This window comes from Protomyctophum bolini (genome assembly GCF_963924005.1).
Source record: "Protomyctophum bolini genome assembly, chromosome: 2".
NCBI classification, from domain to species: Eukaryota; Metazoa; Chordata; class Actinopteri; order Myctophiformes; family Myctophidae; genus Protomyctophum; species Protomyctophum bolini.
In genome coordinates this window covers 41472739-41489070 of record NC_137863.1, presented here as the reverse complement: position 1 = coordinate 41489070, position 16332 = coordinate 41472739, and the positions used below count along the sequence as shown (strand labels likewise).

The window sequence follows — 16332 nt, the reverse complement described above, 5'->3', positions numbered from 1 at the left end:
GACGAAAGCAATACGGTATGAGGGTGAATGAATGGAGAGAGAGAGAGAGAGAGAGTGTCTTTTGTAGGCCGTCTGCCAACTGTAAGTGTTTTCTAGCGTTACTTTGCGTGTGTGTGTGTGTGTGTGTGTGTGTGCACGTGTGTGCGAGAGAACATGAGTCAAACCGAGAGACAGAGTGCGTGCGTCGAGCCGGAGGAGATATGCCTACAGAGAGACAGACAGAGAGAGGATGGAGAGACGGAGAGAATAAAACGAGTATAACCGAGAGGTAATGGTCCAAGAAAATGCCCACTTAGGCAATCGATGGCCTCAAATGAACTTTTAATCCCGCCAATTGAGAATGATGGAATGACAATGATCCCCCAGCCCGCCCACCACTCAACTCAATGGGCCACGAGGAGAGGCAGAGGACTTTATCCCATTTTGGGCGAGAGAACCCCTTTTGGCATTATGCTATGCTGTAGCTATTGAAAAATAGCAGATCTACAAGCTCGTAGCGCGCCACCGAGTGGCGCGCTACGAGCTTGTAGGTCTGCTATTTTAGAAAAATCGACTGACATATAAAGCATAGCTTTTCCAGAAAACTGTCAGGATGTAGAAGACATTTTTTTAGAATCTGATCTCAGGTCAGAATGGGTTATTGGTAGCTGGCCTTTTACCTTGATCTATATACAGTTTCACACTCCACACACCCACGCGCACATAACACACACAGCACTGAAAGAAGCTCTAACGCTGGAAAAACACCTGTTAGCCATGCCTAAGATGAAATACTGAAATACCAAAGGAAGAAGCAGCAGTGCAATTAGCAGGAGAGAAGAGTATACATACATGCAGGCATATACTGCACGGCCACTGCTATCTTCACATTCAGATTATAGGGATGGAGCTCGATACCCCGATTAAACCCCCCAAACAGATAACAAGCTTATTGAGTATATACCCAGTATCAAAGCTTTGGGCTTTTGGGCTGTTATCGAGCATAGCGGCCCACGATAATATGGACGGACCGTACGGTACACAACACATTAAGGGGGTGCGTATACGCTTTTCCGACATGTCAATAGTAGTCCGACATGCGGAAAAACGACCGTCGAAACAACCCAAACACACAGTGTTTTGGCTTATAAATACACAGCGCAGCGGGGCACCGTACAGCCGTCGTGACGGTGCCTGTCACACGACTGTGAACAGAGCAGAGCAGCCAAGCTGCTGCAGCCTGTGAAAACAAGCCCAAACTGCCTTTTGGTTTATATTAAACAGCGGGGGACACTGCACAGTAGTAGTTGTGATTTTTTTAACGTACGGTACCTGCAGGCTCTCAGGACTGCAACTGTCATTGCATTTCTGTATGTATTTATAATTTTATGGGTGGGCCCCAAATGCCTCTGGGCCCCCCCAACGCAGTTTGGGTATTTAAAGTATTTTAAAGGACCTAGTAAATAGTAGTTCAAGTGATAGTTTTTGGTTAGTTTTGTTTATAAAGAGCTGAAGATGGAAATTTTTATCGTAATTATTACAGTACTATTCATAATATAGTGCCTATAACACTTATTGCACAAATTTAAAAAAATATTTGTAACTATTGTCATCATTTAATTATAGATGGTGGTCAGCCACGAACTCACAGTCACAGTCACAACTGGCCAATAAGAAAAGATACTGGTTCTGTCCACAAAAATCATAGAAAATTCTCGATAGTGGGCTTGATATAAGAACCCGGCTCGATAAGCCTGATCGATCAATCAAAATTAACGAGCTCCAATCCTTGATTCGGATACTGCTAATGTTTGCACACAAACAATGCATGTATAATTCATCCCACCTGAAAAAAGACAGCCATGGCTGCGACGATCCTCTTCTCTCTCATGGCTGCACTCAGGCTGTCAAAGTCGTCCGAGTTGTACATGTATATCTGCATCTGTTTGTCAATTGGAGAGAGAAGCAGAGAGAGAAAGAGAGAGAGCAGTTCATTAAAGACATGACCGAGGATCAACCACTAAAACCCCATATGTACCATTGGCCCGAGGTCCCCCAGGGGTCTATACTTGGCCCCCTCCTCTTTCCCTCCACACCATATCTCTTCACCGGAAGTTACCGATCAAGCGAGCTTGTAGGTCGTCCTACTTTTGCAGACTACCTGTATTATGTCAATGCAATTCAATTCAATTCAATTGAGCTGTATTGGCATGAGAAAACATACATTGGCCAAAGCAAAGTGTCAAAATATAATATATATGGGGATAACAGTACTGTGTTAATATTATAAAGACATTTGTGGGGTACAGCACTGTGTTACCGTCATTATAAAGACATCTGTGGGGTACAGCACTGTGTTACCGTCATTATAAAGACATTTGTGGGGTACAGCACTGTGTTACCGTCATTATAAAGACATTTGTGGGGTACAGCACTGTGTTACCGTCATTATAAAGACATTTGTGGGGTACAGCACTGTGTTACAGTCATTATAAAGACATCTGTGGGGTACAGCACTGTGTTAATATAATAAAAACATTTGGGGGGTTAACAGAGCTGTGTCACATTGCGTCGCTACACACACATGTTCGGTATCTCTGCTGTCTGGAAGAAACCACCTAACTCCAAAATGTTCTTTTTTTCAGGAAATGAAAAACAAAAAAACATCCAGCTCAAGTGGAGTTAGGAAGTTTTTGACAAAGCGCTTAAACTTTTTAATATTTTCTATTGGTTCAATATTTTTACACAGACGTAAAGGGTGTTCAGTAGCATTGACAGCAGCATTTCTTTCTCAAAACAATTTAAACAGTGTGCAAAAACAAAAGAAAGTCTAAAAGATTTAAGTGTTCACTCTGAAACGGAAAGCGGTGTGTTTTTGTTTGTTGACATTATGTCACAGAGAGACAGGCTAGAAACGCTTGTGGCTTATTTCTAAACCTATAATGTTTTCAGATACATATTGTAGCGTACTGATTAGGTTTAAAATGAGTAATACACACTGTCTGGATGTCATCTTGAATGAGATTAAAACCGGAGTAGTTTCTGTAATAAACATCAGCTGTGTTTGTTTGGACGGACGCGCAGCGATGGGAATAAAACAGATGAAATCAATGAAGCTTAATTTGTATTCATGCAACATTCGACAATGTCATCACGCATCGCGTTTTCCTTCAAAGGAAGTAATGCCCATGTGTCATATGATGACCACGGATATGGTCTAAACCGTGTGAAAAGCTTATTTTTCATTTCACTATAGGTCTTTAAAGGTATTATGCTCTGTTTACATGTGCAGTGGGTAGAGGTCCACTCGATGCAGATGTCATACCCAGAAAGGGAATGCTGGGGTTCATTGGTTTACACTGTACTGTACATCATCATACACATGGTCTGTTGACATAAATACATGAAACAGATTCACACAGTATGGCCGGCTACAAGCCAATAATATATCCAATACACCCTTTGCTGCTGCTAGTGTGGTAAATCACAATGTCTTAAAAAAACGAATTTGTCTTGCAGAAATTATGTAACTCTACAGAAGACTGGGAATAAAATACCCTTTTTTCCTGAAGTAAAAAGTACTTTCTATAACAACTGGAATCATTTTTTGAACAGCTGTAATATGCTTAATTTCTTTCGGAGAGTGCCTCGGCAGATTTTTTCGAAACCTACGTACATATATGTACTACATGTATATGCAGTGTTCTATTTTTGTGCTATAGGAGGAATGGTCTATTTGTAAGGGATTCCAGTCTACAGCTGATACTTTACATATTCTTGTCTGTAGTGTGGACACATAATTTGCAACTATACATTCTCTATGCCTACTAGTATTTACGCATACAGGAGACACTGAGCAGACAGCAAAAGATCAAACACAATTGTTTTGGTGTGGCACTGAATCTACCAGCTGTCTAAAACAGAGTTTGTAAATGTACGTACTGTATATGTACTGTACTAGATGTGTGCGGCGTTCAGGGAGAAAAAAACTGCTTTGACTGAAACATGCATTCTCATCAGCTGTGCATAATTAAAGTATAATCTATAGAGCAGCGCTGCAGTGCATGAGAACAAACAAGTCAAACTAGAAAGATGTGTTCAAGATGCTATGAAGAGTGCTCTGTTCTGCCCCCTACTGGAGATGCACAGAACCCTCCCATGTCCCCTGAGTAGACAAGTCTGTAATTTCCCATGCAGTATATAGTAGACGAACTACACAGCTCAGCTGACACCGCTACACTAATCATAGTACCGACAAAAGTAGACCGTAGCGTGCCATATTTAATAACCCATTTTGGGGCGGGAACCCCTTTACTTTTGGTGTTTCAAAAATAATAATAATAATCTTCGAGAAATGACAGAGTTACCGTGTGGGGGTCCCCGGAACACCAAGACCCCCCAGGAACACGCCCAGGGGTCGTACTGTATCGTGCAGACTTCAGTTATCCTTCAGTGATGGTTGCTAGGCTTTACTAGTTACTACAGCCTAGCAACCACCTGTTTTGCACCTACATACCAACCACCCGCTACAGGCTACATAATAGAAACCAGCTGCTATACTCATTTGCTCTACTCAATACATAATAAAATAAAACTTTGGTCTGTGCACATTTGCTTTGTATAGTCACATATTTTGTGTGCTTTATACACAAATAAGTAATTTGAGTAGGCTAAATATCTTCCGTTGCTAGATTACCGGTAGATTATTTCTGAAACTTTCGTCTAATTCCCGTCTGCTGAAACTATAACCCAAATGTCACTTTTGGGGTACTTTAACCTTCTTCTGGTTACATTTAGACTGTGTTTGAAACCTAATATTCTTTTAATAGGGCTGATTTAATGATATTCTAAAGGTAGTGCCTCACAGAAAAACCCAATTTGGGCTAGAGTGATTGCATACGGGCTGCACTTAATCTATTCTGATTCCATGTATATACCTCGACAAGACTAGGTCAATCTGTGTGGGTCCCGTCATTAAAAGAAAAGCGATTGTTTTCTTTAACCACACTGCACTGATTGCTCTACCCAGCTGTTGTTGCTTTATGTTTGCTTGGTCTGATCCTGTATAAGAATGAGAATGTCTGCTATAACAGCATTTTAATGGTATTTCTGCAATTATTTTGTACAGTATGAGGTCATTATTTATAATAGCTCAGACCTTTATTGTGTATAGGCTACTGAATCAAATCATTAGAAAAGACCCCTTACACCCTGCGCTCACGCACGCACGCACCCACCCGCCCACACAATGCAAGCACATCAGCATCCATTTAAACATTATTTTAATCACATATAAAAAGCCCTATATACGGCAGGCTGGCCCCCTCCATTTACATATTGAAATTATTGAGCCCTCAGGACGCCGTGAGATCTATACTCACAGGTCTTCATGATCAAGGTCTTTCTAAACTGTCAGAAAATCTAAGATAAAGGGTGAGCTGATCTGAACTCTCCTTCCTTTCCCGCGGCGATATACAAACAAAATGCAGAGTCAGTTGATTCTTTAAAAAAAAAAAATCGGCCAGAGAAAACTCACGTTTCACGAGTACTTTGTCTCACAATGTGTTGTATTGAAAGGAGCTTTATGAAGAAGGCTGACCTTAGCTTACACACACACACACACACACACACACACACACACACACACACACACACACACACACACACACACACACACACACACACACACACACACACACACACACACGTCACGCTCGCGAGCAAATACAGAAATGCGACTCACTGCTGGTTGTCATAGTGATGATATATAGAATTGATCCACACTGACGCACGCAGGCCAGTCAGCTCCTTTGTCAGGCTTTCATATATGTATTTTACAGACATCATAACAATTGCAGAATCTACAGTGTGTGTGTGTGTGTGTGTGTGTGTGTGTGCGTGCGTGCGTGTGTGTACTGTACACATGTATACTGTATGTACATGCGTTATACATGTGTTTACAAAACAGCTCCAGTAGAATCCATTGTGCTTATCCAGAGAACAACATTCTCGCCTGCCAACATCACTGTCTCAATTGTCAATATTTTCTCTAGCAGCATTTTTTCATTTCATTGTTGTCCGATCCTTCTATAAGGATTCCGTGTGCATCCGGATGTCTGTATACTGTGTGGTATGGCAGAAGCCCGAGGGAGAGCCCGATGTTTGGTGTTTTTCTAGATCAAGGTTGTTTTAAAATATCAATTTGATTATATTTCTTTCTTTTGTTTCTATATACTTTGTGTTTTCAAGTTCAGTCGACTCCTTTGAACAGTTGAACACGCAGCACATTTCATTATGAATCTATTCATTTGTACGGTATGTAATTATAATAATCCTGGCCTGAGCGTATCTCAGTGCTGATGACATCGTCAGAGGGGTGTTCTCGATAAAACTGTGTTGTTTGGGCTTTAGCTGTGGAAAAATAGCAGATCTACAAGCTCATAGCGCGCCACCGAGTGGCGCGCTACGAGCTTGTATAGGTCTGCTATTTTCTTTTTTTAATCGAAGAACGACTGACATAGAAACATAGCTTTTTCAGAAAACTGTCAGGATGTATAGAAGACATTTTTAGAATCTGATCTCAGGTCAGAATGGGTTATCATCAGACAAAGTCACACGACAGACCCAGACCGCTCATAGATGTAATATAATGGAGAAGTGCTCACAGCACTCACATGTACCAAAGCATTCTCCATCAGATGCTGTTTCGCCGCCCAGTGTATATAGAGGAAGAAGGCTTATATACAGTAGGCATGTTTAATGTGATCGCCACGCCTTGAAATACTCCTTGGTTTTTAGCATTCTCAAAGCGGTTACGATTGTGATGCCATAGCCTGAGAGGACGATTTGGTGAACTTGTTGCGCTGCACTGATTCAGTCCCCCCCAATGCAGTGACGACGCATCACATCACATACAGCATCACGCATGGGAGGCATTTTGGACTCAGAGAAAAATATAACGCAAATTCTCCATTATTTGGACTGCCCATTCATGGCTTAAAGGACAGCCAATGAGGAAAAAGTACAAAATGGGATGAAAACGTCACAACTAAGCACATAGCGACTGAATATAGACCGGCTTGCACTGCACCGCAAGCTGGTAAAAAGTAAGCACCGTAGCCACGAGTTCATACACTTAACTTTTTCCACTCTAAGCCAAATCTTTCCCCCCCCCCATGCAGTCCCCAGAACAGGGATGCATGGGGTCGTTCAAGTGGTTCATTGTGAATAGTACTGAGGAATGAGAATCACACTGACTTCTATCACTACTGAGCAATACAATGACTGAACAGGAATTCCCCTTCACGTAACGGTCGAAACCAATAAGAGCCGACAGTTAATGCAACTCAGAGATGAATTATAGCACTCCAGATTTCACTGCACATGACAGTGCTATTTTCTCCTCGGCCAACAGAGCCTTTATGAAGGGTAGCTAACAGCCAATGGCCCACTTATTTTTAGAATCTTTTTCGTATATACTGTACGTACTGTATATATACGTATGATGCATTCTGAACTTGAGTGACGGCTACTGTACGTAAGTTCACACAGTGAAACTTAGCCATTGATGTGTCCATAATTCCGAGAGTGTACAAATGAAACCCAATCGATTCAGCAAATGAACACTTAATTTGCTCCCATCAGCCACAGGGGGGGAACAGATCGTTTAGAAAGAGAGAGTCAAGTGATTCAAAAGGGTTTTATTTGTCACTCATAGAGCCAGGTGTGTTGGTTAATGCTCTGCAAGACTGCTAACTTTCTTTGGCCCCTGCCTGGTCGTGGGAACAACCTGCAAACCTCGAAAGTTCCCTTGAGAAGTTTCAAAAGGATAGTCTTATAACTGTACAATCCAACACCTACACATGTTCGGATGTGTACTATAGCCCTCGCATGTGCACATATAATAATACATTTATATAAGGCGCCTTTCAGGGCACTCAAGGTCGCCGTACAGGTTGATACAAAACACACAAATATTTATATAAATGTACTTGTACAAAATGTCTTGTACCCGGTTATTGTTAGTGTACCACCAGTATTGTTGTATATATATTCTATAGGCTTCTGGAGGTATATTGTTCATGGATTTATTATTTGGCTGTTGTAAAACTTTTGAAGTTTGAAAGTGTAATTATGTACTCCTTGGCCGCTTGGCTGCAGTTCCCACTTGAAAAAGAGACGCAGTCTCAATGTGTTTTTTACTGCTTAAATGAAGGTTAAATAAAACAATGTAACAAGATAATGATAATGATAATACTGGATGTAATACAAAGAAGAAAAATACAATGGAGAGATAAACACACGCACGCACGCAGGCGCACGCACGCACACACGCAGCAGATAAAAAGAAATACAAAATAAAGTTGGCAATATAAAAAAACAATTTTAGCAACAATCACCTCTACAGTTTTAAGCATGTTCAGCTTTCGATCGTTGGCACCACACACAACACAATGCCACCCACAAATGCCACAATTGCTGGCCCACGAAAACCACAGTGTTTCGGAATGCAAATCTCAACCAGTTTGGACCGGTAAGCAGGAGGTATAGAAGAAGGGCGGGGGGGGGGGGGGGGGGTCTGGGGGGGGGGACTTGAGGAAAGGGGAGAGAACACACATAAGGCCTGGCGGGTATCTGGACTGACAGGCAGGCACACAAATTGGTTCCTATTCCTAAGTTTAAAATGTGAAGGCCACCAGCAGATTGATGGGGTGATAATATGGGTAACAGGGAATCAGGGCTTGATTCTAGAGAGGAAGCCTGCAGAGAATTGGGCGGAATTGGCATCCGAGGGAGGCCAGCCAGCGTGTATATAACCCATTCTGACCTGAGATCAGATTAATACGAGGTTTCCACTGGACACACACCGGTCTGATTAACCCATTCTGACCTGAGATCAGATTTTTTTTAAAGTCAGTCGTTCTTCGACTTTTCAAAAATAGCAGACCTACAAGCTCGTAGCGCGCCACTCGGTGGCGCGCTATGAGCTTGTAGATCTGCTATTTTTCAATGGCTAAAGCTTAACATGATGCTAACACCAAAACGGGTTCCCGGTCAGAATGGGATAAATGACCCTCTCCCAGCCCAGAGGTATATAGTGAGGAGGGGAAAGAAAAAATATAGCGCTGGAGGACTGCTTTGGAGTTGCTGTTATTGGATGAAGCAGAAAGTGAAATCCTCTCCGTCACGGAGCGGCTCTCCAGGATGATGCCGTCATGCATGGGGAGCGGAATCCTGCCTGCATATTTACTTCATGTTTTAATCTCTACTCGGATGAAAGTGATTCTTAACCCATTTCGTCCCGAGGACGCGTCTGTGTCGCCTTATATAACTTTTGACCACTTTTTGAAACCATTATTTTAAACTTTAGCCGTTGAAAAATAGCTATATCTGCAAGTTCATATAGCGTGGCACCGAGTGCCGCGCTATACGAGCTTGTAGATCTGCTATTTCTTTTTTTAAATCTTTCCCAAAGAACGTTTTGAACTCAAATTTTATTTGCTTCTGGGTGGTCCCTGGTATACAACGTATTTCCATATGGGGGGTCCGCGGCCAATTTCAAATAACTTTTGGGGTCCTTGACATGAAATAGTTTGAGCACCACTGATATGAAAACTGATTTAGAAGACATTTGTAGAATCTCAGGTCTTAATTGGTTAAACGGAATTGCGACTAACTACAGGAATATATTAAGGCATCGAACAAATACAAAAAAAACCTGGCCTTAAATTTATAAGACCGGAGATGAGTCAGTTGAGATGGTTGTGCTGCAGGTTCCAGGTTTGGACTTTGCATCTCCGTGTCTTCACTCTGCCAGTGGAAAATGTCGCGTCGTGTCACAGCTCACTTAGCATTTGGCCCTTCGCGACGCTTCCCTCAATCATTATTCATTGGAGTAGAGAGAGACAAAATTCCCACTCGCAAACAACAAACCAAGAGCATCTGCCAGTTGTCGACACCAGGCCTGCTGGGCAGCCGGCCCCACATTGCTGTACTGCTGTTCAACCACTTGCTATAACTTCCGCGTGAGGGTGGGATAATATGGACCGTAGTTTAACCCATTCTGACCTGAGATCAGATTCTAAAAAATGTCTTCTACATCCTGACGGTTTTCTGAAAAAGCTATGTTTCTATGGCAGTGGTTCTTCAATTTTTTTTAAATAGCAGACCTACAAGCTCGTAGCGCGCCACTCGGTGGCGCGCTATGAGCTTGTAGATCTGCTATTTTTCAATAGCTAAAGCATGACATAATGCATAAACAAAAGGGGACGCACAGACATATTACATGCAGTCACGTACAGTATGAAGGTCAACATGTGGAGAAAACCCCCAGTATCTAAATTATATAAATAAATGATGCGTAAAAAGGAATCTCCAGTGTGTAGGCTTGTGTGTGTGTGTGTGTGTGTGTGTGTGTAAACTGGAGCACATCAACCACTCCATCAAATGATGGACATGAACATCAAATATTTTAATATCCTCGATATTTCCGAGGACATATGAATGGGTTTTTTGCACGATCTGATCTGTTTTTGCATGAATTGATGTACCGAACATTATATTAAAAATTAAATAATGAGCATGTGATGTGATGGTATACTGCCATTCAGCAACAATGTCTATATACACTGAATTAGATTGTGACAAAATGTTCACGGATGAACAGATAAGCCATAGATTCTCACTTTGTGTTCACTCAGTCATGGAATGTAAGGGGTTTTAGTAATGGAATAATATTATAATCTGTGTTTGACGAAGGCCGAGTAATTTGTATCAATTCAAATGTCTGACTATACTTTGTTGAACGGCATTAGATTCCATTCCGTTCCCATTTACCCCATTTACCCCAATACCAAACACTAACCCTAACCTCACAGGGAAGCCACATTTCCATTTTGGGGACGGGAAGCCCTTTTGGTGTAAGCATTATGTTATCTACAAGCTCATAGCGCGCCACCGTGTGGCGCGCTACGTGCTTGTAGGTCTGCTATTTTAGACAAATCGAAGAACGACTGACATAGAAGACATAGCTTTTTTTAGAATTGTTCAAAATGGGTTAACCGGCAACACGGGTGAGTTTTAAGCAGCCACGCTGACATCCCATACCCCAAACACTAAGCCACGGGTGAGAGTTTTAACCGGCAATTTAAACTTTTCATTCTGTATTTTGCTCTACTGGAAATGTAATTTCCGCTTACTAAATACCTGGTGAGACGAGGAGACACATAATAATGTAACCCCTGTATTTTTTATTTACCCTTTATTTAACCAGTAGCCTAAAAACCACATTGAGACTGAAGTCTCTTTTACAAGTGTGGACTGGCCAAGACAAGAGGCAAAAATAAGTGACACAGCTCTGCCAGTAACAACAAAAACGGCTATTGTTGACAACATTATCCCCGTGCTAGTCTTATCATCGTTTGTCTGTCTTTTCTTGACAACGTCAGAATATTATCTTTCTGAAGGCTGAAGGAGCTGGACATCTGCTAAATGCCTAAAATGGTAAAATGACATCATAGCATCCACCACCACCATCACATGATTTGCCAGGGAAGAGAGCTGGACGACAAACACATGATTGCTGAAAGGGAGCGTTAGCCGGAAAGGAGAGAAACCATTGGCTATAAAACAAGATGCAGAAGACTTTGTTACCGTCTCACAAAGGCAAAAATGTACTTTTATGATGAATGGAACTATTGATGATTTCTATGAGACCAATTTCAAAGTAAGAAAACAGCTGACAATTTAGCTGACAACCAGCTATTATTGGCTGGTGCATGAGTTAAATGTTAGTCAGACACATGCTTTGCCTGCATCTGCCTGCTTCTTCACCGCGTTCGCTGGTGACCCTTTACCCTTTACTCGTGTGGTACGTGCCTCATGGCATAATGAATAATATATGTGTGTGTATGCATTTGTTTTGTTTCATAGCGTGGTCTGTGGTATACAACGCAGTGAACCTACTTAACTGAATCAAAGTTACGAAGATGGAACGTGGAAAAACCTTGATTTGATTTGGTTCTTTGAACATTTTCCTTCTTGGTCAATCTTTATTCGTCCCCTCTGGTGCTTGTATTTGTTCTATTATTCAGTTCCATGTATGCATTTCTGCTTTTTGTCAAAAGGGCAGGCTAACCTATACAATTATGTGGTTATGTGGTCAGAGCATTGAACATTATCACGTTTACTGCAAATACAAGCACAGTACTGTGTGTTACAGACGTTCAGTGCAAATAAAAGGACGTAAGACCTACAACTTATACCAATATCGGTGAGTGAGGAGTGGCAACAAGAGAAAAGGAGAAAAAAAAAACGAGAAAATTAGATTGAGTTTATGCTTCCCCCTCTTCCCTACCAGGCAACGGGGGGAGGTTGTTTGGCTGCGTCTTTCCTTCCTGCGGTACAACAAACAACCCTGTTTTTCCACTCAAAAACACTTCTTAGAAGACAGAGGGAACCCCCCGCTGCTCCACAGACAGGAGGGGTGGGCGGAGGTCCACTTCCATCTTCACATCAGACGGAGAAAAAGAAGCCATGCACACGCTATCCCTGGCTTGTTGCCCGGGCCAGGAGACTTAGCTCTCACTCACAATCCATGTGCAGAGAGGATAGCTGATATAGCCATACCGGTCAAGGTCCATGGAGATACAAATACATCTCCTTTCTTCCTCAAACCCTTCCTGGAGTCAGTGTGTGAAGTGTCTAAGGTGTTGTTGAGTCTTGCTCTGCTCAAGAGCAACGGCTTTGCAACAGAACCAAACAATCTTCAAAGGAAAAAAAAAAACAGCGGTTATAGAGGACGTGCGCCCGGCCTCGCTCATTACAGCCAATCAAAGTCTTCCTGTGTGTTGTTGCGCCGCCCGTGACCCCCAGAAGCTTATTGTACGGGGAGCACAGCGACACTGCGTCACTGTATTAATGGGAGGAAAGCTGCCTAATTGGTCACAGCCTTCAAAAAGCAACGTTTTTTTGGTTGTTGTTTTCTACGGAGGAAACTGAAATAGAATGTAATTTATTAAGACTTTCGAGAAAGTAAGTAAGTAAAAAAAAAAGAAAAAAGATGCGCAGAATGAAATCCAGGGCCGATATAAAAATACACGGATGTCCTTAAAAGAGCCAGGAATGGTTTTCTCAGTGAGCTGCCATCCCCTATACCTGAGCAAGCGAGCTCCACCACCACAGTGAGTAATGGACAAGAGACAAGAGGCTTTGCCGTGTTGAATGACTGACATGTTTTATCCTCCTGCAAAAGACGGTATAAGACACAGCGAGCGCCTCCGCCTCCTCCTCACAGCGGGGAACAGCGAGAGCGATTATAAAGGCTGGGCGATGTCAATCACGGTGGTCGACGACTCGACGCGCTGGTGAGGGAGGCGTCGCACGCGGCGTTGTGTGTGTGTTCCCTTTTCCAGTTGAAATAAAGGCACTTTTTGCGTGATCCATTTCGGTGATCGATATAGCGCCGCGGCGCTGGTGAGCAGAGGATAAGCCAGGCCGTGATTTAAAAGTTGTTGTATATCTACAACGACGCAATGTAAGTGGTAAGTGGTGCATTTATATATAGCGCTTTTATCCAAGATTTACATATAATTGTGCATTACATTCACTCACCCATTCACACATTCACATTCACACACCGATGGCGGAGGAAAGCATTCAAGGCACCAACCTGCACGTCGGGAACAATTGGGGGTTCAGTGTCTTGCTCAAGGACACTTCGACAAGAACTGGGAACCTCACGGCTCCCATCCGGCTGTTCCACCACCGGCCACTCCACCCCTGAGCCACTGCCGCGATATGCAACGCGCTGTGAGCTTGTAGACCGGCCATTTGCGGTGAACAGTGAACAGCCATTTTCAGCGAGCGAAACCGCCGCATAGAAATAATAACGTATAAGCTAAGCATCAGACATTGAAGCCATGTGCTCATCATAGCCCCTGCAGCGTTCTAATTACAAAACTGGCTGATATGAAAGCCGTGATGGTAAACATGTTAATAATAACGGTTGTTTCAGAGCTCCACTGCTGCAATAAGGCTTTTTACAGCCTGCATGTCCTTGTCCCTTTAGTTTATGGGGCCCACGCAGCCGTGGACAACAGCATGCACACAACACAACAACACAGCTGTGCGGGCCTCTCTATCCCCATTCTTTACATGTTGCTTTTAGCCAGCATGTTGTTGCATCCTGATGGAACCATGATGGCGTCTGCAGGCGTATACTGTTCTTCCATACTGCTCGACTATTGAGAGTCCATAGATACGTGCACATAAACAAGCGCACACGACATATGCATTCTTCACAGTAACACACACCCTATTTACATTTGTATGTGTCTGCTCATATATATATGTACACACACACACACACATATATATATATATATACTGTATGCTGCACAGACGTGTATGTATGGTATACAACATCCATACTTCCAGAGGACATGTGTCCACACAAGCACACGCATGCACACACACACAAACACACTTACTGTAATTATGAGGAAGCATGCATGCATGCACGCGCGAACACACACACACACACACACACAGCACAGTCACACACACACACACACACACACACACACACACACACACACACACACACACACACACACACACACACACACACACACACACACACAGCCAAGAGAAGTGATGTACTGCACTGTACACCATGAAGCATTAATATCTGGGAACGCAAGCGCGGGAGACAGACTCTCAACATTAACGGGTGGAGGTGATTAATCAGCCAGCCCATACAGCTGACATTTTAATGCATCATTATTATAGATACCCTAAGTGGTTTCTTTGGGAGGGGAGAGACGGCCAGAGGAGTCGGAGAGAAAGAAAGTCCACCTTAAAACAGAACATGTATGTACTGTACGTTTATACTGTATGTGCGATGAGTATAGGGATATGAAGCTCAAAAGCCCGATACCCGAAAGAAAACCTGACGGCAAGTTTATTGAGTACCCGGTATCAATAAGCTTTTGGGCTTATCGAGCCTATGTTGAACGAGCATATAGCAGCCCCATGACGTCATGTTTAAACATTCAATAAATCTGAATCTGTTTGTGTCCATGTGCCCATGTCGGTGAAACAGTGTATCGATACCTAGTGCCAACCAGCGCTGCTCATGGTAAACAACATTACGCTTTTTAAAGTGACGGTACATTAAATCGTTTCTTCAATATTATTTTCCAAAAGTAAAAAGGTAAATTATTGCTTTCCGTCTGTTAGCAAAGTACTGTATTTGAAGGCCCTATAGTAAAGGTTTTGTTCAGGATTTGTCGTCTCCCGTCTGTCCAAAAAATAATAGAAAAAGATAGTCGGCCCCCCCGATAAGAACCCGGCTCGATAAGCCTGAATCGATAAGGTGCTCATTATCAATAAAAAATTAATGAGCTCCATGCCCGAGCCATGAACTTTATCAACTACAATATTGACGTTGATACAACATCTTGTACCAGAGAGACACTGAGAGGCTAACATAGCCAGGAGCCTATAATACTGTCTGTAATCTCCAATGAGCACTATGGATTTCACGGTGTGGCGCAATGACAAAGTGTGAGAGAGAGACGGTTTGTTGTGAATGAGTCCCCCAATATAAATGTACTGCTACAATAACCTTAATAATAGAGACAATACACTGCATGAATAAATACTGAAACCAGATATATAATCATTAGGGAAGGTGTATGCATGTACTATGTGTACTATTATGTAAAATCTTCATTTCCACTTTCCAGCCATTCAGTTGCACAAAAAAAAAGAAATTGTTTTTTGGGGGGGGGGTTTTATAATTTGGGGACCCCCCAAAATAATTTGGCGACCCCCCCCCCCCCGAGAGGTCGCGACCCACGGGTTGAGAACCCCTGCTCTAAGGTGTCCATGGTTCATGTTCGCCCTGGTGTGAGCTGCATGCAGCCCTATACAGGAACACATGGCCTTTAATACAGTTCTTCCTACAGCTTGGATAACCCAGGCAACATGTAAATGAACGCCATTTTAGTAGCCCTATAATTACTTATTAATTTCACATGGCAACAAACAATGATAAACTGTCGGAGAGAGCCTGCAGGTATAAATAACATACTGGAACTTGGTTTTTGGGGTGGATTTTTCTCTCGGAAAAGAAAAGACTGCTATTGTCTCTCGGTCGATGCCATCCATCTTGTGCTGCATTGGCTTTGACTGACACCGCCACTTTAGTCATCCCTACACTTTATTCAATTATCAACATGAGGGGAGGACTGGACTGGGGGGAAAGAAATGGAATCGACGGAATCTCGGTGAAGCCATTTTTCAATATTTCCCCCATGTCCTCTCGCTGGGCTTGCGTTTAGTGTGCGG

At 42.7% G+C, this 16332-nt stretch overlaps 1 protein-coding gene across 1 annotated transcript in view; it reads right to left on the bottom strand.

Annotated features, from left to right (window-relative positions):
• The window catches only part of LOC308328649 (receptor-type tyrosine-protein phosphatase gamma-like), a 385093-nt gene that overhangs the window by 123215 nt on the left and 245546 nt on the right, over positions 1-16332 (bottom strand). Inside the window, 1 exon segment of the mRNA XM_080782637.1 lies at positions 1826-1921. Within this exon segment, the coding sequence (XP_080638763.1) occupies positions 1826-1921 (96 nt within the window).